Consider the following 25,433-nt stretch of genomic DNA (forward strand, 5'->3'; position numbering starts at 1 on the left):
CCGATAACAACTAACGTTGACTGACACGTGTCAACGTTTGAGAGGTACGTCAAACAGTTCGTGATTTTTAACCCAATAACATTTTTACCCCAACCCTAAATGGTAAAATCGAAGTTGAAACTGCGGACCTGAAAATCTAGAATTGGAATCGCGAACCGTAAAGGAAATCTCGTGTGCATGAGGTGTCACCGTTGATTGTTCACGGTGGTGTTCGTGTGCGTGAAGTGTCGCTGTTGATTGTCGTAGGAAGATGGAAATGCCTTTTGTTTGCAAGTAAGTTAGGTTATTTTATTGAAGTTTTGTTTATATTATAATGGCAGATAGTTTTGATCCATTTGTGGGGTTTGTTTGTTGATGTGGTCCATAGAGTGTTTTCCAGTATGAATTTGTGTTGATGTTTAGGGGTCCACGAGGTGTTTAGTGTTTTTTTTTGTTGTGGTGGTCCGTTATGTCTTCGTTGGTGGTGTGGTCTCGATTTTGTCTTTGACGGGGCGTGTGCTAATTTTTTTTTGTTGTGGTGGTCCCGATTTTGGCATTTGTTTTTGTTTTGTTCTAAAAACCTTTGGTGGGTGTTATTTTTATTCATTCCCTAAAAATTTTCCCTTCATCTTCATGTCATTGATCTTGGTTTGCAAATCTTTTTCCCTCAAGTTCAATTCATCAACCTTCTTCATCAGTGCTACAATGATCCTCTTCTGGCGACTGTTGGCAACTGAATTATGCCACTCAAAATAATTACACCATTTCATACCTGTAACCTACATGTCCAAAATAACCAAAAATAATCAACAAATAAATCATAACAACTTCCACGATATACATTATTCCTTACCTTGTATAGACCATAACCATTAAAACGCTTCCCTGGATTATCTTTAGTCCACGATGTCACCAGTGGAGCCTTCGGGCCTCTGAGGTGTACGACGAGGAACTCCTTTCCATGACGAGGTTTAGGGACGACACCTAAACAGTGGATTTTAGGGACGACACTCAAACAAGACGAGACTCTTGCTTCGATGACGAGGATGGCGAGACTGCAAAACATTTTAGAGATTTCGTGGTATGAGGCTTTTTTAGGTTTTAGGGTTTGTTTTAGGGTTATCGTAAAAATTTTTTTACCACATTGAGTTAAAAATCATAAATCGTTTGATGTATCTCTCAAATGTTGACATGTGTTAGTCAACGTCATTGTTAACGATCAACGGTCAATTTTAGAATGAGAGACCAACATTACATGATTTGATTAAATATAAAGACAAAATTCATGAATAATTTTATCAAAAGATAAAATTTAAAATTAAAGATAAAATGAGGGATCAAATTTATAATTTTAAATAAATTAAAAGCGTGAAAGCCCATTTTGGAGGAAGCTGAAGCCGAACAAACAAGAAATAGAAGTGAGTGGTTTGTTCGAGATTGGAGAGAAAATTGAATTGCGTGAGTGAAAGTTACATCAACCCCTTACGAGCAAACCAATTCCCTTTGCAAGCAATCTCAGATAGCTCATTCACATAATCCCTCTCTCCGCTGCTTATCGGAATCGGTATGGTCCAACCGGCGCCGGCGATGACTCAGTTCCTCAACTCCGTCCTCTCCCAGCGCGGCCCCTCCGCGGTCCCTTATTCCGAGGACACCAAGTGGCTCATCCGCCAGCACCTCGTGGCGCTCACCACCGCCTTCCCTTCCCTCGAGCCCAAAACGGCGTCGTTCACCCACAACGACGGCCGTTCCGTCAACCTCCTCCAGGCCGACGGCACCATCCCGATGACGTTCCAAGGCGTCACCTACAACATCCCCGTCGTCATCTGGCTCATGGAATCCTACCCCCGCCACCCGCCCTGCGTCTACGTGAATCCCACGCGCGACATGATCATCAAGCGCCCTCACCCTCACGTTAACCCCTCTGGTTTGGTTTCCGTGCCTTATTTGCAGAATTGGACTTACCCTAGTTCCAACCTCGTCGATCTCATTCTCAATCTCAGCCTCCACTTCGGCCGCGACCCTCCTCTTTATTCCCAACGCAGACCTAACCCTAACCCCAACCCCAATCCCCATCCTCCTCCCAATTACGGAAATTCTCCCTCTAATTTATCATCTTCATCTTCATCTTCATCTGGCTATCCCCATGCCCATGCCCATGCCCACCCTCCTCCGAGGACTTACCCTCCTTCTCCTTACCCTGCCTCTTCTTCTAGGGTTCAGTCCTCTGAGGATCCTTCTGAGGTTTTCAAGCGCAACGCGATTAACAAGCTTGTGGAGATGGTTCATGGAGATGTTGCCGCGTTGAGGAAGACCCGGGAGGGTGAAATGGAGGAGCTGTTTAGTTTGCAGGGTGTGCTGAAACAACGCGAGGAGAGTCTCAACAAGGGTGTGAAGGAGATGCAGGAGGAGATGGAGGCTTTGGAGCAGCAGTTGCAGATGGTGTTGATGAATACTGATGTTTTGGAGGGGTGGCTGAGGGATAATCAGGGGAAGAAGATGGCCGGTTTGGAGAATCCCGAGGACGCTTTTGAGTGTGCGGATGTGCTCTCGAAGCAGATGCTTGACTGTACTGCTGCTGATTTGGCGATTGAGGATACGCTTTATGCGTTGGATAAGGCGCTTCAGGTGGGTGCTGTGCCATTTGATCAGTACTTGAGGAGTGTGAGGGCGCTGTCCAGGGAGCAGTTCTTTCATCGTGCCACCGCCACGAAAGTTAGGGCTGCTCAGTTGCAGGCTCAGGTTGCGAATATGGCTGCCCGGAGTCCGCATTATGGTAGCTAAGACTCGCAGCAGTGCCATGTGGCTTGGTTTGTGGGTGGTTCAGATGATGAAATCTGCCATTGTGAGTACAGGACTACAGATGATTGGTATTTTTGTTGCTTCACTTTGAGTCTGTGCTTCTAGTCTATAGCATGAATTGGTCACCCTTACAATTACAGCCTTCAACAACTTTTGAAATTGTTAAACAGGGGCTGTACCATTGTTCTTATACAGACTTAATAATATGATTTTCTTGAAAATTTTGGTTTGAGGGGTTGTTAGCTCCAGCTTTCTTTTTTTTTTTTTAGTTTTATTGTTTAGGAGAGTATACATGCTTATGGATCATAGATTGTTCCACCCTGTATTTTAAAACAATGGGTATATTACCATGGATATATATTTTTTTCTTCGTGTTTCTTATTTTCTATGATTGTTTTGCCTGGCCTGGCATGTTTCATATTGTTTATATGCAATAGTCAAATATCAAGACTGTTTCTAAAAAATTATTACATGGGAAGTGTTTGAGAAGAATTGCACACTTTGGTTCATGTGTAATTTGTATTTGACAAAGTATATGTTTACTTGTCTTGTGACTGTCAATAATTGAACGTTGGGGGGATTCTTTGAATTTGGTGGCTACCCATAAGGTCTGGATAGAATTGTCTTCCCTAGCTTTGAATGCCATTGCTAGCACCGGCTTGGACCAACGCAACAGTAACACTTTCAAATTAGCAGTGGTTTAAGTCAGCCCTAAGGAGGTTAAGTTTTTTCTTTTCTAAAAAAAAAGTTAAACCTTTACATCATGCCTGTAGCATTTGGTGTCAGGCTCAACGCTATTGTTCGGATGCTAGAATGCACATTTCTTGTAGCATGTAAAGAGTTTTTATACTGTCATTTAATTAGAAATTGTCTTTCAAATGTATTCCTGTCATTCAAATGCAAGTGTGTGATGGAGATACAATTTGTTTTGATTGTTTCAATTGTGCATGTACAGTTCCTGTAGTGTATTTGGCCATTGTTTAGACCAGAGGAATGTAAATGTGCTGCTTCAGAGTTCATGAACATATACGCTGTCCAAGTTTGACATGTTCAAGAAAAGGGAATTTTGCTTTGTTATTTCTCAAATATTATCGCTTTAATATTGAATTGTTAGTTTGGCTGAATTTATTTGTTTTGTTAAATGGATTATATTGATGCTGGACCAATGCTATGCAACTTGACACAGATGTATCGTTTTCCATTTATAGGGGCCAAAATATGTGTATGAATTAGAGATCCCTGGATTATATCTAAGTTAAGCACAATTCATTTCATAATGATTTTCCTTGCTAGGAATTTTATTTTCACCCTTTCTACTATGAAAAGTGCTAGTAATACATTCTAATACACTCCTTACTAGTGGTTAAAAATTATTGAAAACTTGTGATTTTATTTTTGAATAGAACTTATAGAATTTTGTGATTTTAAATGAATTTCAGTCAAGTGTGTTTACAATAATGTGTTGCTCGTATTATACTTTTCTTCTATTGCATAAAATTAAATGGAAGATCAGATTAAGAGATTGTTCATTGTAGACACGGCCAAACAATGTTATGACCCCCTCCTTCCCCTTCTCCTTCGTACCTGTAATGACAGTGGAACAGAGGCAGAGACAGACAAATATGTTGGTCTTTTTTTATTCTTTCCAATTGATTGCCGTATGTGCATAAATATTGATTGCCCTGTGGGACTGTGTGGGACTGTGTGGGACTGTTTGTACCTATAATGAAATTGGAAGAGAGGTAGAGGCAGACAAATAAGTTTTATTCACCAAACCTTTGCCGTTCTACGAGACTTTCATTTTTTGTATGGCAGTGCCACTCCTTTGTCTGCATCCCCACTGATTGAGAAGTGTTTTCCTTGTCTAAATTGTTTTCACTTCATATAGTTGCTTTTACCACTAAAATGATGAGTTGATTGATTGATTCTTGGATTGCTTGAAATAAAATTAAGGCTTAAATAACTATTTTGATCTTTATAAAATAAGATTTTTTTTTTGTTACTTCTTTAAAGTTTTTTTCTTGCGTCCTTGACATAGACCTTCCAATGGAAATCAACAGTTTATGGTGTTGGATCTTACATAGGAATTCAGGATTAGCGTACCACATAGGTCTTTAGTGGAAAAATTCTTCTTCCTTCGATAAAGCATGAGACACTATTTCAACAATTTTGAGCATGTTTAATTTGCGGTCCAAGAAGTTATACACAAATTTCAAGACCAAATCCAATGGTTGGATACAAATGCAACATAAAAGAAAGGGTGGGAATGTTTTTGCAAACCTCAGTTTGGTTCATATGTCCACGATTATCTAAACATGTACTTAGATGTTGCATTTATTTGTATGTGTTTTACTTTATTTTGCCATAAAAATTAACGAAATTCAAGAAAATCATATTAAAAGCTAAAATACCATTTTGTTTCATTAATTAATTTTAAAATAGTGACAATTTTTAACCACCATAATCTTCTTTAAGAAAATTTTGAAAATTATAAATCTAAAATCTTTTATCTTCTCATTCTTCAAACTCAAAATTAATTTGAATATCATAATGTTTCTTTGTTTTTTAAATGATTTGTCCATATTTATTTTATTTCTCTATTTCTTCCTTCGTCTTCCTTCTTCCTCTTTCTCTTTTTCGAGTATGTTGTGATTAGGGTTGAGTAAGTGGGCTAGCCCGCCCTGCATAGGGCTCACTTGGCCTGCATTGGCAGCAGACTAGGCCAATCCATCTCACACTCTTACATGAATTTAAAATATTGGTCCACTCATGTCTCACAGACCAAATGGACTGATACGCTGACCTATTTTTTTTTTTTAAAAAAAAATCAATTTTAAAATAAATATATTTTTTTCTCTTTAAAAAATAGTCAATTACACTCAATTATATATATATATATATATATATATATATATATATATATATATATATTTAAAAAAGTCTTAATAAATCTCTAACATATACTTAATTATAAAAATTTTAACACAACCAAATAAATTTTCAACATAAATGCAAAGAAATTTTAGATTGAGCTTTTAAGATTAATTGAGTTTAAATTGAGCTTAACTGGTAGTTGCAGGTTTGCAGGCCAATTCGCGAATCTCGCATGCCAAACCTGCATAGTTCACGGATTATGCGGGATGGACCAAAAATCCTATATAGTCATGATTTTTTTAAAAAAAAAAAAAATTAGTCCATAATCCGTGCGGATCGGTCCATGGACTTGAACCTGTTTACCCATCCCTAGTTGTGATTCAATTTGTAAACCTAATTTTTATACTAGATCTATATTTTTTATTGTAAATATTATTAGAAAGTGTTTGCGATTTTGAGGCATTCTCCACTCATCAACAAACTCGAATCTGAAAACTTGAAGCAAATGCATATCTGAAATTGCATTATAAGAGTGCGAATATGTTTAGATTTGGAATTACATTGTCTAAGTATGCATTTGCAAAAGACTTCATCATTGTCGTGCTCAAAGTATGAAGGGAACTTCAGTCGTGTTTCACCCCTCATAGCCCATGTGTTGTTTATGATGAGGAGAAAATCTGCAAACGTGAAGTAAGTCAAATGTGGAATCAAGTTACAGGAGTGCACGTGTGCAAAGGACTTCGTCATTATCGCACTCAAAATGTGAAGGAAACTTTGTCGTTGTGTTTGCGCATCTCACCGTCATAAGGTTGTTTATCACAAGATCACCATCCACGGTGGAGCACTAGGTATTGTCATCGATGATGCACCCACCATCTCTAAATCAAAATCAAACATTTTCTCAAAGACCAAATTGTTTTCTAGCCTAAAGTTCAAACATTACCACGCTCAACGTTGTGGTTTAGAATAATCATGCCCTTTGATTTGAGGAATGTGACGGATAAGGCATTATTATTATCCCTTTGATTTGTATAATCTTCTATTCTTAATTTATTTCCTCTGAAGTGAACATTATCATAACCGTCAATTCTGTTAGAAGTTAAATTGAACATAGACTTGTAATCATGCAGAAAACGTCAAATTTAACAATCACACGTGGCTGATGACTGATAACTTTTGTTTGTAATAAGCACTAATGATTTTAATCTTTATCGCCACACATTGCAAGCTTTGTGCAGTTAGGATTTCAGAACCAAAGTCCCGAAGCACAGAGTAAAGCACGATAGTGCAAATGGAAAAGAATGAACGAGGAGAGTGAAACAAAGAAATTGAGTAGCTTCCTAGTTGCTAGTTCCTACAAAAGGTGAAGAATCCACTACAAAGCAATGTCCACTAAGATTAACATGGACTATGGAGCGTAGCCAAACATCATAGTCCAGACAGATGAAGTCTTGTCACTCCAGGTATTCAGCAAGTAGTTAAGTACCATGTTTCCAATTTCCAATTTCCAATTCAGCAATTTAAAACCCTTCACCTCCATTTCAACAAACACCTCAGAGGCATTAAAAAAAAAATAAGAACTCATTTTTTCCTCATTACAAATAAGATTGAACTCCAGACAAAATGGAAAGGAGATTACAGTGTACTAGTGAACTCAGCTACAACAAAAGAAGAAGCAAAACAAATGCTGCTGCTAAACAGTACTAAGCAATGGTAACCTTGGCACCGGCTTCTTCAAGTTGCTTCTTCGCATCTTCAGCTTCGTCCTTCGAAATCCCTTCCTTGAACTTCTTCGGCAACCCTTCTATCAACTCCTTCGCCTCTTTCAGCGCCAGGTTAGTCAGCGCCCTCACCGCCTTAATCACCGCGATTCTCGCGTTGCTCGGCACCTCCTCGATCAACACGTCGAACTCCGTCTTCTCCTCCACCGCCGCCGGAGCGTCCGCCACGGCGCCGACGGCACCCGCGGCGACGGCTACGGGGGCGAACGCTGCCGCGGAGACGCCGAGCTTGTCCTGGAGGAAGTCGACGAGGTTCTTGGCTTCCTCGAGCGTGAGTCCCGCGATTTCGTCGCCGAGCTTGGTGATTTTCTCCGGTGCCTCGACGGCGGAGACGACGACGACGCGGGCGCGGCGCGTGGTGGTGGCGCGGTGGGAGAAGTTGGGGAATTGGAGGGAGGAGGGGTTGGCGGAGAGGTGCGTAGGGTAAGAAGAGGAGGAGGGTGTAGGATAAGAGAGGTTGCGGAGGGAGAGGGTTGTTAGTGTAGTTGAGGCCATTTTGTGAAGAAAGGTTTCAGCGGGAGAGAAGAAGGAAAGTGAAGCCAAGAAGATAGGATAAGGGGATTATGAAGATGTGCCTTGTGCTCCCTATTACCATATTACCCTCCCTTTCTGTGGGAAGGAAGTTACAGTTTTTGGTTAGTATAAGGGTGGAAGTGGAAATTAGAAACTGCAATTGTCGGAAAGGAAACTATTTTATTTATTCTCCGACATGATAGAGGTGTTTTATTTTATGAAAAATTATCAAGATTTGGTTTTCCTTTCTCATTTTTAAATTATTACCTAAATTTTAGTCTTTGAAGTTATTATTTATAAAAAAATAAAATCGATGTTTGAGAATTTAGAAAAATATATAGAATTTACAATAAATATTTTAAAACTCAAAGACAAAAATTAAAATTTGGTGATTTTTCAAGACTAAAATATCCTTAATTGTTATTTTTTAATGGATGTATTTAGTTTTTTCGTTTGAGTAAGTTTTTTGGGGGCAAAGGATTTGTTTTTTAATTGTTATTTTTTAATGGATAATTTGTTTTTCTTTTTTTAAAAGTAATTTGTATAATAAGAGATTTGATTATGTTTGTTTGAAATTTTTTTATCTGAAAAAATTAAAAATAAGTATCAAAAGATTTATAATAACTTATGAACTTAACCAAAGTTTGTAAGCTTTTCTTAGTTACCACTTTCAATCCCTACATTCATGTAACATCACTAAGGACTAAAAAAGTTCAACAACTTCTAACTAAGTAAAGATTAAGGACTAAAAGGCAAAAAAGTTTATAGTCACACATGACAAGTTTCTTGTAAATTTTAAGAAATCTTTGTGTACTTGTCATTAATCACATTTGATTAGGCGTTCTGTCAAAAATAGATTATATTCCCTCCACCCCTAAATATAAAACACTTATAACTAATTCACATAAAAATTGATTAATTCAAGTTAATAACATTAAATTTATCTATAATTATATTATTTTTTCTAAAATTATCCTTATCGGCACTAACTATATCACTTATTTCACTTAATTAATTTCAACCTAAATAATTGATATATGGAGAAGGAGACATAGTAATAGAGTTGTATTTAAAACTAAACTCTTTACTCCAATCCTCGTAAGAGAAAGAGACAATTCATAATACTTATTATTTATGAACTAAAATAATTAAGAATATTTTGGTAAAAAAATTAAAATAGTTAGAAAAAAAGTTTTATAAAAAGGAATAAGAAAAATTGAAAATTACGTCTTGTAATTATATAAAGATGGAAGGAGTAACCTAGAATACTGTCCCATTGGCCCAACATTTGCGCAAAGTAGTTCCTACAATGCAATGTCCATTAACATTCAACACTACACGACGATTAACGTAGAGCATAGCCATCACTAATTAAACATCATAGCCTATAGATGAAGTACTATTACTCCGGTATTTGGGATTGTAGTGACAAGTTCAGCAACAATTAAATATATTGTGTCCATGTTACAGTAATTAATTTAAAAAATTGCAGGGTAAGTAAGCAACTCAGTAGCGGTACTTGGTAGAGTAATCTTTGGGAGAAATGACTAGACCCCACGTCCCTTCCTTGCACGACGGTACACTGTTTCAACAATATCAATGAACTCTTGGCTTGTCTTTGAGTGCCCAATTGATCTTATTGTTGTTTCCGGTTCCAAGGTCTGATTGGATTTTGTAGCATCATGGTTATGAAATTTAAAAGTATATGTTAACTTATGTAACATGATAAAAATATGAAAGGGGTGTGGGTTGTCTACCTTATTTGGCATAAAATTAAAGGCTCCCGTTGAGCAATTCAATTGGCATTATTGTATTGTATACTTCAAAACAAATGTAGAGTAGAGATGAATTTCATTGACAAGCAGGGAGAATTGGAGTAGAAAGAGAGCATATATACCTGCATGCAGGTGTGATCCCAATCGAGGCCGAAGCGAATGACAACAACTCGTTCTTCCTCGGAGAGAATAGCCTCATCTACTGCCAATCCAGAGTGCAAGTGTTAGCAAGTATGACATTTCTATTTCCTTGCCTCAAACTTTTCTAATCTAATCTTCACTCTGCTCTTAGTTATTCTCTCTATTCTATTCTTACTATTCTCTAACAATCCACATGTTCATGTATGTATATGACGGCCCAAACCTAAGTGTCTAGAAACACCTTGTATTTTCTCTCTTGATAAAACAAAATAAAACAAAAAATCTTATTCTACGCGTCCACACAACGCCCAATATTTCAAACACTATGAACATTACACACTTCAATCAACCATCGCAAATATTTTTTGGCTTTGTGGGAGTTAAGGTCAAGATCGATTCAGGAACTTTTGTCTTTAATAAAACTGGCAAGTTTTTCAAGAATTCCTGGGAATTTCGGAATGATGATAATGATAGCATCCACATCCAATCCAATGTGTTGAACTTAAAAACAAAGTCTAAACACCTGCATGCTTGTAGCACAATCTCTTAGAAACGTTTAGTGCAAGAAAAAAAATATTCATGCCCAAAAATCATAATTCGTAGAGATGAATAAAATCTATTTAATTAATCATAATTGTTCTTAGAAATATAAGTTTTTTGAGAATAAAGAAAATAAGGTGATAATTTTACTAGTCAGATCCTAATATATTCATCCCCATGCTTGTAGCACGATCTTATATTCATCCTCGTACATTTAAAAATCCATACTATTTGGTGAACAAATTTTGCTCCAATTAAAATAATTAAGCATAGGTTAGCACATACGAAGAGCAGAATTTTTTATTTTTTTTTGCTTCGGAGTTTGGACAATCTGGTCTCTAAGTTGTCACCATTGTCCCAATTTCGTAATTCTGTGTTTCTTCAAACGCAAAATGGAATTTTCTCGACTCTATGACTCTTTGCCACTCCACAGTTCTGCAAAGGACATCTATCATATCTGGGTATGATCTAAATAAGATATCGGATTACTGAGGTAACACAACATGAAGTTCTTTGAAATAAACAAAAATGCACTATAACATTGTGTTGTCAACTGGCGGACACACGTCTATTATAGTTGACACACAGACATTGAGTCAACTCCCATAAATTTCTGAGAAAAGCGACGAAATGGATAATAATCCAACCAAACATAGCATGACTTTCATCCCAGTTAGCAGGTAAGGTGCACAGACATATCTAATGCTCATGAAATCATGCAAAAAGAAATCTCTTATTTTACAGCCAAATTTATTGAATTGATCAAAGTAAACATTTGAACAACACATCCACAGCAACAGACACTTCAAATTCTGTTCTTCCTGTTCTTGGAGCTCATGCCTGCCAAGAAATCAACACATTTGTCACTCATCAATCATTATATAAATTCATCTCTGAGCAATTTTTTCCCCAGTTCATTTTTGTAGAAATTTCTGGCTTTAGACATGTTTCTAATCTCAATCCCAGTTTGTCAAAGACTAAGTTGTATATATACTAAATAGATACAAGTTAACAACTTGTAAATGTAAAAATCGAGAGAGCAGTAATAAAATTTAAGGGTGTGTTTCATGAAATATTTCCTGTTTTCATTCTCTAATTTCATTTCCTGGAAATCATTACTATGTTCAATTTTCCATATTTTTAGAAACATAATCTGCACTTATCATTATTTCCATTTCCTATGTGTTTTCTTTCTCACACAAATTCAAATAAGTTCCTTTCTTCTGATTTACTATGTTCTTTCTCCACCCTTCTTTCAACTATCATTTTCAAATTAAGAGCCCCAAATTCAAAACACACCTTCACCTTGACAGACTATCAATTCAAATTTCAAACTATAGTGATTCAGCCTCCAATAGCAGAAACAGAGAGTCACCCAAACAGCTTTGAAGCTTAACAAGTAAAAAAGGCATTGCTTTATAACTTTCAATTCTTATGGGCAGGTGGCTTATGTGCAAAGAAGCATGTACTAAATAGCCATTATCTAGCTACCATTTGGGAAAAAGACAATCATGATTGCATTGTTGTTTTGATACCATGATTTTAAACTTAACCACCTGCAGAAGTTTATGGGCAAAGGGTAATGTTCTTCGTAGAGCTCAGTTGGCCTTACAAATGAGAAGAGAATACCTAATCTTCTTTGGTAGGACATAGGAATTGCAGTGAGAATGGAGGCTCAAAGAAGAAGTCATGTGAAATAAGAAAGGATAAGAAAATCATTCTTTATAATTACAAATATGGTAGCATATAGCAAGAAGAAACGTTGGAACGGGAAACAACATTCTGTTTTCAAAATTTTTAAATTTTCAGGAATTCGAACTCCATTTCTAGGAAACAAAAGTTAAAATAACATTCCAAAGAAAATTTTCAGGAATGCAAACTTCATTTCTAGAAAATCATAAAATCAAACAGCCCCTAAATGTCCTTGCTTTGTCAAAAAGGTACACCACATGAAAATGGAAGAAAATAAACTATCTTTTTTTTCCGTATCAAATTTGAAAAACAGTTTTTTTTAGACTTAAATTACAAAAAATTGTCACATCAAGAGGCTTATTATGATATATTGATTATAAATATGAATAAATTGCAATACAATTTTTGGGAACAAAATAGCTATTGGATAAGCAAATATGTAATGTATGCCCAGAACAAAGCGTGAATGAATCCTAATTTCCCCAAGTAGTGACTAGGCACAGCCAGCATTCATACTTCTGCCAAGGGCATAATTCAAATCAAATACAAGGTTGGGGTCATCTTGGGGAACTCTAGCCCATACAATAACCCAATTTGAAATGACATTGCAATACCCAAACGCAAGAAAGAAAGCATGGAAATTTTTATGAAACAATCCATAAATAAGAAACAAGGGGGAATGAGTGGGGTAGTTGGAAATATAATTTGCAGGGAGTAGAGTTAAAAAAAAAGGGTGAAGTAAGGTACCTAAGGAATGCTAATGGCCCTTGCCATGATCATCATGGTGACCCTCCCAAGGATGTCTCCAGCCCTAGAAAAGATCGAAAATGAAAAAAAAAGAAAAAAAAAGAGGGGTATTGTGAACAGAACAGGAGGGGTGAGAGAAACAAATTGAATTAATTATCACAGTGTTACCAATACAACAGGACCATCTTGCTTTGCCCTGTAGAATACCCAAAACCTGGAACAAGAAATCAATATATCCATGAAATTAGGGCAAAAGAAATTAGAAGAGAATAGAAAAGAAGTGAAGTGGAAACTGACCACATGACCGCGCACAAACCCTTGCCGGTGATAGTGTGCCAGCGCTTTGGCTGATGAATGGTAACACCTTTGTAGGTTGTGCCGTGACCCTGTCCTCCCCCCATCACAATTCTCTTCTCTTCTCTCAGTCGCAGATCAAATGAACCAACCCTCACCTCCACCCACACCCACACCAGATCCCTATTTCATATCCCCTCTTTACCCCTTTCTTCTTCACTTTTTAATTTTCGATTTCACAAAATTTATTAAAGATTAACAATTATATTTTGAAATTTAATAAATTAATATATTTTTTTAAGAAATTAAAATGGTTTAAAAAGACAAAATGTAAGGAATTAAAATTATTTTTAAACTTAACTTGTTTTGATATAATGTTGAGTCAAACACTCAAAAGTATGTCTATTATTACTAACATGCTTAATGTGTAAACTTTAAATAATCCTTAATAGTTGACATTAATTACATATTTTTTTAACATAAGTTAAAATTTGTAAAGTAAATACCAAATTATGAGTTAAATTTATTAAATAAATATTATAATATTAAGAAATTTCCATCAATAAGAAAGAGAAAAAAATTCATTATTAACATTTTTCAACAAATGAAAAACTGAAAAAGAGATCAATTTAGTTTAGTTTAAAAAAATAATCTTAAAACAAAAAATTAAATTGGATATTTTTTTTCTTTTGCAAGTTCAAACTAAATTACCCTGTTCATGTTTACAAAGATTTGGTTTAGATGGTAAATTCTATACATTTTATTTTTAAAAAATTAGAAATAGATTCCAAATTGATTGATTGATTGAATAATCACTAATTTTAATAAAATATTTAAGCAGTAGAGCAAAAACGTAATTCGGGTAAATTAATTTGGATAACCATTTATTTTAATATTAATACAATGTCAACTTTTACATAAAGTTAGAGTACATTAGTCATTTAAAAAAATACATTTGATTATATATTGTGAAATTGTTATTTAAAAAAAGATTAAATTTTATTAAGTTGATCTAATTTAATTTAAAATCAAATACGTAATCCTACTTGACTCGAGATCTACAGTGAAAGATATTTATAATGTATACCAAAATAATAAATGAACTTTTTTTCTGAATATAATAAATGAACTTATTACAAATATTTATAATTTTCTTTGTTACATTGATATACATAAAAAAAATATATAACTTAATGGACCTTCAAGACCTAATTTATCTAAACTTAGAGATTCATTTATAATTTGTTTATGATTTGTCTTAGTAATATAAGGTTTAGGTACATAGACTCATTTATAATTTAGTGACTCTTCAAGACTTAATTTACCTAAATTTATACCATTTATATTTATTTTAGTAATGGATTAGTAGAAGAAATGAGATTTGTATTTGAGTTGTTGATTGTCAATAAATTTTTCACATTAATGACAAGATTTGAATTCACATTCTTGTAAAATATGAGTTCAATTCTTATTATTGTGTTATAATCTTTAATAGTTTTCACGTGTATTATAACGGGAATAAAATTAAAATCGATCCATATAATTATAATATACTCCTCTATTTTGTATTTATCAAAATTTCCTATTAAAATATTTTTCCATCATTTTTTAAATTTGAAAAGATAATTTAAACAAGGATTAATTATGTTTTCTTAAAAATTTTCAAGTTTTTATTTAAAGGATTAACTATGTTTCTGTCTGTTTGTTTCTACCGTCAAGTACTATTCAAACTTCGGCAAGAGTTTTATGAAATAATAAGAAAATAGAACAAGTGGGTTTTTTTTAACCCAGAAACAAGAAATATCCATTATTATCGTGAAACAAACTTCAAAATGATAAATTAAAAGAAAACTGATTAAATTGGTTGAGATGGTAATTTCTTATTTGCTAGGAAGTGTCGAACCAACTGCAGAGCTTGCCTGGGTGTGAAAGTAGGAACTTGATGACCAGCACCTCTTATGGTAACAAAAGTAAGTCCATCGTAAGCAATGCTCCATCCTCCCACCTGTCAAAATATGTTTCTTCATTCACAAGTTAAAACTAAAATTGGAATAATTAATACGACACAAATTCAGCCTATATTATATTTGGATTAATGAAAAATAAAATCATGTTCGCTTATTTTAATCATCTAAAGTGAAATGCGTTAAGAGTCATATTTTATGATAACAAATCTAAAAAAGTACAGCTTGGGTTTCAAAAAAAGCTCAGGTGTTGTTTTTACCTGCTTGCTGGTATACCAGGGAGTCCAATCTTCAACAATCCCAAGCCCCAACTTTCTAAGAGTGTATCTTGTTGAAGTCACGGGAATTCTTCCATCGGTATCTCCACTATATAAAGAAAACAATCAAGTAAATTAGTATATGAAGAATTAAATAGATAATATAGAACATAAATAAAGAATACTAGCACTATTTTCACAATACTTAGCATATAACCAACCATATATAACTAGTTAAATTCGAACTTCTGAGTTCCACAAGTTGAAATCAATTAGTTTTCTCTACACTCCAAAAAGGACTAGCTAACATGTTATGTTAATTAGCTGTGTACCTGTAAACCCAAATGCGAACACCACCAGCAATAAGCTTCTTGATGACAGGAAGCATGGACTGAGGTGAGTCATTCCAAAATGTGATATTATCGCTAAGGACAAGCACAAAAGATACACAACATCATTACATATTTTATTTCTGATAATTATCTACCTATCACCTATGTGATGATAATAATAATAATAAATATAGCACAAATCAAGGTTGATTTAATGATATTTTTCAATATGTAATGTTAACCTAAAACTGAAGTTAATCGATCACATAAATAAATGTCGTCGTAATTAGAAAAGAAAAACAGAAAAAAGGAAAGGTGGAGTAAAACCTGCAGTGAGTCCATGGATAAGGAATTTTGGTGACATTGGCATGTAATGCCTTTTGGACTTCTGGTCTATTTAGGTACACTTCAGTATAATCGGATGCACAAGGATCATATCCAGCTGGTTTTCTGTGCCACCCATCCTGTTCAAATCAAAAGGGCCAACATGCTCTATGAGATGTAGCAAATCGATCTCTTCTAGGACTAATAGTTAATCTGGTAGTATATATAAGGACTAAAACTTAGTTGTTGATATATCTATATACACACACATCAATATTATCACGAACTAGCCATGTCAGCCACATCAACCATGTCATGTCCCATGTCAGCCACACTTTGTTGGTATAACTGTTTAAGGGTCTGTTTGATTCCTTCTCATTTTTTGGTTTTAGTAATTATTTTTTAAAACAACTTCACACTGATCAGGAATTATTTCTAAAACAAGTATTTTTAGAGAGAAAAAAAACAGAAACAACCAAGAGATGTTTTCTTATCTTCTTCTTATGTTTTTATTTTGTTCAACCTCTCTCAATTTCACAATGTGCTCTATGTCTTGCACCACCCTCCACCAACCTTTATTTAATTGCATTTTGAAAACTAAAACCAATTTTTTAAAATAAAAATAAAATACATCCTAAAACTTATAGTTTTTTTTTTCTGCCCAAGATTAATACTTGTAGCATATCAATAGAATTTTAAAGTTCGTTACTTAACTAGATACTGAATTTTACTAAAAGAAGGCAGAAGCTCACAATTTTTGAAAAACTTTGAAGGGCTTCCTTTCTGGTGCTGCTGCTGTTGCTGTTGCTGAAACACCTGGGAGTGTACAAACTATACATATCAATAATCTTATACACGGCGAAGTACTTATTGAGTTCCACATTGCACTCATTTGTTTGATTTAGAATTGGAAGGCTGAAATTGCATATGGTTGTAATGTTATTGTATACTCCATCAGATATCACAGCATGATCCCACGCATAATCTATCATACCCTTTTGATCTGTTTCGTCGTCCAATAATGCATTTCCAATCTGCACAACCAATGTCATTTTGTCAAAGTTAATATTGGTTTCATGTTTTTTCTTTTGGACTTTTAGAATTATTGATTATACCTTGACCTTGTTTGGACCATAAGGTATGATATCAATATCCGATGAGGATATCGGAAATAAATATGTCAATTTTTTAAAATTAAAAGTATGAATATTCTAATATATTTTTAAATAATATAATATAAATATAAAATACTTATTGATTGTTATGAAATATCTATGATACAAGAAATTGACTCGAATCTCATCTTACAAGAAAGGATGAATAAGTTTGATTAAATTAAAAAAATTATGAACATGGAAAAGTTATAAAAAAAAAGAAAAAAAAAACATCGATCTTTAAATTTATCTGAAAATTTGTCAATGTTTTTTCTCAAAAAAAATATTTTTGTTGAGTATTCAACTGTACTCAAGGTGTAGCTGTATTTGATACATATAAGGTACCAGTATAGTTGAGAAAATGAGCTACTCGTGCATGCTTCAGAGTTGACAAGAGAATTTTACCAGGAATCCTTTGAAGTTAATGTAATCTTTCTCGGCAGGATTGCGATTATTATCGAAAATGAGCTCAGAAAGTTGCGGAACATAGTGCCCTGAAATGTCAAAACAAATCAAATTTATTTTAAAATGAAGAAAGGCCCAAATCATTTCATATTATCAGATACTTTTCGCAAAGAAATGTATGGTGTTTTAGAACATAGATACCTGCATAGCTTTCACCGGAAATGTAGAATTTGTGTGATCTGAATTGTGGAAATCTTCTAAACCACTTGATGATAAAGGTGTGTGAATCTTTAGCTGATGTTGATAAATAAGTACCATCAATAAATCGCAATTAGTAAAGCAAGATAAAAAAAAAGTACAAATATTTAGATGACAGAAACATTAATTACCAGTATTGGTATCACCAAGCTCACTTATATCACTGCTAGTGTTGGTGTAGGAGAATCCCACTCCAACAGGGGATTCCAAAAACAAAAGATTGGCAGCTGTAGAAATAGAAATCATATTGGTTAAGGATCATTGCTTTTTCTAGCTAACATATAGTTTATCTCGAATTAACACATTTACCAAATTTACAAATCAACTTATGAATTAATGACCATGTATTTGGTGAAAAAATTATGGGCTATGAATCTAAATTCACCAACCGTTGTTCCAAGAATAAGGATTTAACTTGAGCTTTGGTGTGCTGCTGTCCTGAGGAAAGAAGGGTCCTAGCTCCTCTGCTTCTCCATAACCAATTGAGGAACAACCAGGGCCTGAAAACATTCATGCATTTTCTTCATGTTAATTGTAGTAATGTACATTAGAGTGATAATCAATTATCAATTTTTATCTCTAATTGCTTTTGTATTTCTTTCAATTTACTAGTATGTTATAAAACATGTATTGGACATACTAGGGGGTTTAAATCCTCTCCTATTATTGTATAACAGAAACAGATTATGTTACAAAAGACGGGGCAAAAATCATCTCCAACTCTTCCATGATACATATAGTTTTGCTAATTAATCAGTATAAACAATAAATAAATAAATTACAGATGTAACGTATAGCTAACTTCGAAAGTGACAACTATAAACTATAAAGGATGATATATACTATTATTACTATATATAGGATAGGATATATAGCTACATACATTCGTAATCGTAATGAATCGAAAAATCAAAATCAAATTTAAACTAATTCGGAAAGTTCGTAATGTTACATTCCAACTTCCATGTTATTATCATTGTAAACAAAAAGTAAGTCATATTTATTCAAAAGCAAAAGGCAAAGAAGCCATAGTAATGATTCGCGGTTCCAAAATTGAATGAATCCATTGATTCCAACATGGAGTTGCTCAAGAGTTTAACTTTCATAAAATTAAATCATTGCGGAGTTTAACAACCTTCAAGAAGATGGGGAAATGGCAACTACGTTATTAAATGATTATCAATATAAAATTTATAAACGAAATTAGTTTAGTTTTATATTATAAAATATAATTCTCAACTTGGAAGGTGTATTTCACATATTATCTCCACCAATAGTAAAAAATATTTATCTCCATCATCTCAGACAAATTATTTTTTATTTTTATATATTTGTATACTCCATTTCAATTTAAAAATAAACTTATATCGCAATTTAAATTATTTATTATAAATATAAATAAAATCATTCAGCAAAGAAGCTACATAAATATAATTTATATATTTGAAAATATTTATTTATTATGAATATTAATGATAATATAATTAGAATTTAAATAATATTATTTATTAAAATTATAACTATTTATGAATAAATATTTATCACGTGTAATGTAAAACTAGTATTTCAACGTGCATGTGCAATGTACGTTATAAATGTTTATTTTTACATAATTAAAATTTATAATAAACAAATATATTTGAATATATAAATTAGGTTATAATTAAAATATATAATAAAGTAGAACTATATTTATCACTCACCAGGTATTATATTTTACTTATAAAATAGAACTAGATTTTAAAAAGTGAGTAAAAAAATGTACTTAAAATACTCAGTTAGTCATAAAGAGAAATTTATCATCTGTACTAATTTATGATTTTATAGTTGTTCATAATAGAAAAAACATTTTTTAAGTGTTTTATGGGTTTTAACAAAGACAACAACGTGATAGCTTTTGTTTTGAGGTAAATTTTAACAATATATAGATATGAAAAATTAAATAATTAAGCTTAATTGTAATTTTAATTCCTTAGTAATCATAAGTATTTAATTTTGTTTCTCTAACTTTTAATTGTGTGAATTGAGACATATGAGTATTGTAATTGTACAGTGTTGACATTAAACGGGATGATGACATGATAACTAACCTGTTGTGTGACACACATGCTATTATAACTTAATAATATTTTTAATTTTTAAATATTGTAATTATGAGAGATAAAAAATGTAATTAAGTCATGTTTGTCTATAATTCACACAACACTTTATTTATCATGCTAATGATGATCATTATCCAATCACATAAACAATTTTTTTTAATATTGAACAGAAGACCAACAAAACTTTAAAATTTTACAATTGCTATGCTTAGATAACCTAATTTCAGCAATTAGAATATGAAACATCAAAATTTAATAATTGTGATAACTAAATGACGAAAAGTGTAATTAAGGTAATAAATTACGATGAAACAAATAACGAATAAGCAGAACATATTCAAAATTCAAAGGTTAGAACTTTTATTTATTTATGCACATGCTTCGTTAATTTTGTTTTATCATCCCCGGCCCCTTTTTTAGCTGGTGTTACTAATATAAAGCTTTCTTGCCTTTATGTTCCTATCAGCACAAGAAAAAAAAGTTGGGTTTTCACTTCGGTTCAAAGCAATATTCATTGCTTCAATGGAATTTAATTATGGCAGTCTCTGCTGCAAGTTGAAGTCACTGATTGAAGACTTTGATCAAATTTTGAATAAACGCATGCTTGCTCCATATTCAATTATTGTTTTTTGTACAAAGTTGTTTTCTTTTTATTTTTGTCCACCTCTTGGTCCGATCCATAACCTAATAAACTGGCGCCAATAACATGTTAGAAGTGACAGCAAAAAACAACTTAGAAAATTATGTACAAGTCCTTGGAGGTCAGTTAATTTCTCTAAAAGAATTACTCCCAAAAAGATTTTAGTAACTAGAGAAGAAATCAAACTCGCATCTCATCATATACACAACCTTCGTCTTGATTCTTTTGACCCTTTTTTATGTTTGTAATTTTGTTTTTTATTTCTATATTTCCATTGGTAAGTTAAACTAATGAATTTGGAATAGGATTACATAACCTATAAATTAAGTACATAATCAAATATGTCATCCTGGCAGATTGTTTAAGAAACAACTCATTAATTAATTATAACAAATATGAGTATAATTTTAATATGGATGTGGGAAAGTTGGTTTGCTCTCGTAAAAAAAAATCCTTACATCTATATTAGTTGTTTTTGCTCCATAACATTCATACACCGTTTTAAGGAAATAGTTAATAGTATACATATACAATAGTGCTTTTTTTTAAAAAAAAAAAAAAGAGTATACAATAATGCTAAACATTAGTGGCACAATGAAAATTCAATTCAATATTTTCAAATAAACCAAGGCTTCCAACTTTAATTTAGAGCCGACATGTGGGTTTTGGCTTGTCTGAGTTAAAAATATTTTTTTTAAAAGAAATTATATGAGAGAATTTTTATAAATTAGATTATGAACAATTTTTTTTCATTTTTTATAGAAGTATTTCTAAAAGGAATTATCCAAATAGACCCTAATACGGTCAACTTAATAACCATATCAAACATGGATATCGATGGGTAAAAATAGTGCATTTAATATTGATTTAAGGTATGATACTGTATTTAAAAAATAGAAATATTATTCCAAAAAATACTTAAAAATATGTAAGGTTAGATTTTAATATTTCTATAAATATTTTCCAAATTTAAAAAAAATAAAAATAAAATGTTAACAGATGAAAGGGAAGCTATGAGTGAGTCAAAATTTAACTTTTCACATTTCCATGGGATCGAATACAACTTGTATTTTTTTTATAAGCCGAATACAACTTGTAATTACTTTCCTAAGAATGAAGAAAAACTAGGAACATTTTTTTTAAACTCTAAACTAGCATAGAATACTACATTCCAAAATTCATATTCTTTAGAAATAATAACTTTCAACAAACACCGAACACCCTCCAATAAATATCTCTTGTGCACGAGGGATATTATTTGGCAAAACTTGTTTCACAAGGGGCGTGGTGTTGACTGCATAATTATAATGCTATATATGTGCATAGCGGCAGGTGCATTGCCTCCTAGTTTTTGTTCTTTTCCTAATTAAACTAATTGAAGCTATGATGGTTTGCATTTAATCTGGATGTACTTTCATGATATTATTTAGGAAGGAATCATGACTTGCGCAAAGGAATGACCTGGAGATCACACGGAGTTATATGAAAATTATGATATATTCAATTCGCTAATTGGTGTGCCAGATTTTATTCTGATTAACGCATTTACTTTTACATCTTGTGAATCTGATGAGGTTGCTCATAAACGAGTTTTGCTGAAACTCCTTGACTTTAGGTAAAAGCCCCATGATTGCTTCAGCATTGTTTTTTGCAGTTTTCTTCTTCTTTTTTTTGTCTCTATCTAACTTTATATATTCCACCAGCAATATCGCAGTCGTTGCCAAATTAATATGTGACAATATACGAATACCAACATTGCTTGTTACAATCATTCACATGATCAATTGATAAGACTCATACCAACTATGCATTATGACATTATTTACCCAGATACATGTATTAGTCATGAGAGTGAACACTAAATAAAAACGATTGCAATATAAATATATACATGAAGAGCTGAGTTAGTAAAAAAAAAAAATACCTCCATTGAGCCATAAGAGAACGGGTTTTTGTTCTGGTTTGTGAGTGGCCTCGAAAAACCAATAGAACAGTGCTCTTCCATGAGTTTCATTGACAGTGATATAACCAGCATATTGTTTGAACTTCACCGGAGGCTGCCCAGGTAATCCATGCACTCTATCAGCTTCTTGCTCTGCCAGTATCTCCTGACTAAGGTAACTAGCTACTGAAGGCTTTGCCACACCTAAAGCTTCTTTGGTCAAACAAACAAAAAGCAGAAGATGTAGATTGAGAAAAACTGAACACAAAGCCATAACTTATATATATTTTTCCCTTAATTTCTCTCTCTGGACTCGCTGGTGCTTTGGTTTAAATAGTGAAGAGACTAGAGAAAACAGGGAAATTCAGGTGTATGTATGAATTGCAGGTACTGTTGCTTTATCTCTCAAACAGACATTTAATTATTCCCCAAACCCACGTGGGAATGACATGACCAATTTCCTTAATAGATATTTTCGAAGCATTAGGTATTTATAGTATCAATCAATCTCTTTTTTTAATTAATAAAAAAAATTAATACTTAATTACATGTTATATAAAGATTTGTAAAGAGATGATAGGGATACAACATGTGGCCTCGAGTTTAAATATTAAAAATATTCAAAAGTTGTGTGAAATACTTTTATTTTACTTGAGTAAGATTGTTTTTAATAAACAATATTTATAGTCTATAAGATAATGCACAATGTAATAATTTATTTATAGAAAATAGTGCATGTAAGGAGATGCAATTTAAACGATAAAATACAATAATAATCGTTAATTAAAAAAAATAATGGTGAGATTTGTGATAAAATAAAATATATGTAAAAAAATATAAAATTAATTATAATATTAACTATTAATTTTTGAATTAATGGTTATTATTGTACTTTTTTTTGGTACATGATAGTTTTTTTTTTTGTGTATAAATTGCACTTTGTCCTTTAAAATGCACTGTACTCGTTCAGAGGAGGCAAATCCTATCCAAATATATGCATGATTTATTATTTACTTTTTAAAAAAAATATTTTTTATTAATTTACTTTCACCATTTTGAGATTGTACGAGTGTGGTCCTAAAACAAATAGAATTATTAGTGTTATACTTCAATTTTTTTTTATGACGTTTAGAAATTGCCAATCTTTTTTATGATTTTATATCGTCAAATTTAGTTTGTATAATTTTAAAGGATTTGAATGTAATAGTATTAGTGACTTTAGACAATAAAGATCAAAATAATTAAAAAATCACAATTAGAAGAGGTGTTTGTTTTACAAAATCATTTTGCATTACCAAAAATATGAAGGTAAGAATGTATATTCTTATGTTTATTAGTTATAAGAAAATGTCTCTTAGTATCTTTCATTGTTATATTTATGAATAACATTCCCAAGTACAATAATGCTTTTGGGAAACAAACATCCCTAGAGACTAAAATATGACGTTTTAAACTATAAGTATTAAAAGAAAAAAATAATTAAATCTTTAGTGGTGTAATTTCAATTTTGTAACAATTTTACAGGTTATAAATGTAATGCTTTCAGATCGACAACTTTATTCCACAAACATGAAAAAGTTAAAAAATTATAACTGTATAAAAAGTTGTTGTAATTATAGAATAGAAAGCGTAATTAAATTTTTTTATGTTGAATAACTAAGTTAACATATCATGTATTTTTTTTCTTTGACAGAATATGGATGTATACATTTTTCTTTCTTTTTAGATAGAATGTTGAATGTTGAATAAATGAGTTGACATATGTATTCTCAATTAAAAGTTAGATAATATAGTTAGATGGTATGCATGCATTCTCTTAACTAGGTGATATCCCTTTCTCTTGTAGTGATTAGTATCATAACATTAAGGAAATATTTTAACCATAAAAAAAAAGTATAAAGTAAAGAGAATGAAAATTTATGTACTGTTCAAGTAAATAAAAATATAAAAAATAACCAAAACATATTTATAATTTTAAAATTCATGAAAAATAATTTTACAACAAAAATTATCTAAATATTAAATTATTATTTTCAAAACTATCTTAATTCATATGTTAGACAATGTTATAATAAATTATTTATAAATGATATTATCCATTTTTTTACATATTATTAATCAATTGTTTAGACTGAGCTAATAAGACTAAATATTATACGTATTTTATTTGTTTAAAATATATGAAATTTAATTTCTAAAATAATATTTAGATTTAATAATTTAGTAAATATATCAAATATTTGATAAGAATTTTATTTTAATTAGGAGCGAAACTTTCCGTTTCCGGTATGTCATACGATAGAGATTTTTGCATAATTAGTAATTACTATTTTTTATTTAAAATGTCTGGAACTTAATTTCTAAAAAAAAAATTTAAATTAAAAATTATAATATGTTGAGATTTTCTAGATTTTATTTTTAATTAGATTTAACGATTTATCTGAGAGATTATATATTTAATAAGGATTTTATGTTTAATTAGGACATTATTTGGATTCTTCATTATTTTTATGTATGCTATACAATAGAGATTTTTGCATGATAAGTAAAAAAAAAAAATTATTTTAAATATCTGAATTTTAAATTGAAAAACACCCCTCCTAAGAGGAACATTTTAAATTTATCATGGTACTACCTTACTAAGAGAAGTACTATTGGATTGAGAGATATTTATTATAAAACATCCACACATTAATTTTAATAAGTTGATATATATAACAACACCCTTTAAATGAAATTAGATATATTTCATTCAAGTTAAAAAAAAAAAAGTTTAGTTTAAATTGATTTCACTACAAAGAGAGGATGTACATTGGACTTTTTCAAAGCTTCATCTATATTTGAGGTTGAGTGAAACTTTAGTATGATATAATTAGTTTTGTTTGATCCAAAAGGATTGAAGGGGCATGATTTGCGG

General features: G+C 32.0%; 4 protein-coding genes across 4 annotated transcripts; 1 reads left to right on the top strand and 3 right to left on the bottom strand.

Annotated features, from left to right (window-relative positions):
- The first annotated feature begins 1,362 nt into the window (after positions 1-1,362).
- On the top strand, positions 1,363-3,149 carry LOC100798165 (protein ELC). The gene has a single exon (XM_003540582.5). The coding sequence runs from the start codon at positions 1,546-1,548 to the stop codon at positions 2,761-2,763; it is 1,218 nt and encodes a 405-aa protein (XP_003540630.1). The 5' UTR covers positions 1,363-1,545; the 3' UTR covers positions 2,764-3,149.
- A 3,821-nt stretch (positions 3,150-6,970) lies between these two features.
- Positions 6,971-7,999, bottom strand: LOC100800454 (50S ribosomal protein L12, chloroplastic). Its single transcript, XM_003540510.5, has one exon. It carries the CDS (start codon positions 7,929-7,931, stop codon positions 7,359-7,361), a length of 573 nt encoding a protein of 190 aa, XP_003540558.1. The 5' UTR covers positions 7,932-7,999; the 3' UTR covers positions 6,971-7,358.
- A 2,918-nt stretch (positions 8,000-10,917) lies between these two features.
- LOC100305691 (NADH dehydrogenase [ubiquinone] 1 beta subcomplex subunit 2) lies at positions 10,918-13,371 on the bottom strand. The gene is made up of 4 exons (XM_003540518.5): positions 13,142-13,371; positions 13,013-13,058; positions 12,845-12,908; positions 10,918-11,245 (listed from the first exon to the last, which is right to left on the bottom strand). The coding sequence occupies exons 1-3, from the start codon at positions 13,243-13,245 to the stop codon at positions 12,855-12,857; spliced, it is 204 nt and encodes a 67-aa protein (XP_003540566.1). The 5' UTR covers positions 13,246-13,371; the 3' UTR covers positions 10,918-11,245; positions 12,845-12,854.
- A 1,527-nt stretch (positions 13,372-14,898) lies between these two features.
- LOC100797264 (serine carboxypeptidase-like 34) lies at positions 14,899-22,886 on the bottom strand. The gene is made up of 10 exons (XM_014764427.3): positions 22,499-22,886; positions 18,222-18,332; positions 17,964-18,059; positions 17,776-17,868; positions 17,575-17,663; positions 16,768-17,049; positions 16,019-16,155; positions 15,692-15,784; positions 15,363-15,468; positions 14,899-15,143 (listed from the first exon to the last, which is right to left on the bottom strand). The coding sequence occupies exons 1-10, from the start codon at positions 22,788-22,790 to the stop codon at positions 14,994-14,996; spliced, it is 1,449 nt and encodes a 482-aa protein (XP_014619913.1). The 5' UTR covers positions 22,791-22,886; the 3' UTR covers positions 14,899-14,993.
- Positions 22,887-25,433: the final 2,547 nt, after the last annotated feature.

This window comes from Glycine max, chromosome 12, assembly GCF_000004515.6.
Source record: "Glycine max cultivar Williams 82 chromosome 12, Glycine_max_v4.0, whole genome shotgun sequence".
Taxonomy (NCBI): domain Eukaryota; kingdom Viridiplantae; phylum Streptophyta; class Magnoliopsida; order Fabales; family Fabaceae; genus Glycine; species Glycine max.

Bases quoted from the DNA above. Each gene is read 5' to 3' on its own strand.
- LOC100797264 (XM_014764427.3), bottom strand. From the start codon at position 22,790: ATGGCTTTGTGTTCAGTTTTTCTCAATCTACATCTTCTGCTTTTTGTT. The intron at 18,060-18,221 runs GTTGGTGAATTT...CTATTTCTACAG, and splicing joins TCCTTATTCTTGGAACAACG to CTGCCAATCTTTTGTTTTTG. The intron at 17,869-17,963 runs GTAATTAATGTT...TATCAACATCAG, and splicing joins GCTTGGTGATACCAATACTG to CTAAAGATTCACACACCTTT.
- LOC100800454 (XM_003540510.5), bottom strand. From the start codon at position 7,931: ATGGCCTCAACTACACTAACAACCCTCTCCCTCCGCAACCTCTCTTAT.
- LOC100305691 (XM_003540518.5), bottom strand. From the start codon at position 13,245: ATGGGGGGAGGACAGGGTCACGGCACAACCTACAAAGGTGTTACCATT. The intron at 13,059-13,141 runs GTCAGTTTCCAC...TTCTTGTTCCAG, and splicing joins GGTTTGTGCGCGGTCATGTG to GTTTTGGGTATTCTACAGGG. The intron at 12,909-13,012 runs GTAACACTGTGA...GATCTTTTCTAG, and splicing joins AAGATGGTCCTGTTGTATTG to GGCTGGAGACATCCTTGGGA.
- LOC100798165 (XM_003540582.5), top strand. From the start codon at position 1,546: ATGGTCCAACCGGCGCCGGCGATGACTCAGTTCCTCAACTCCGTCCTC.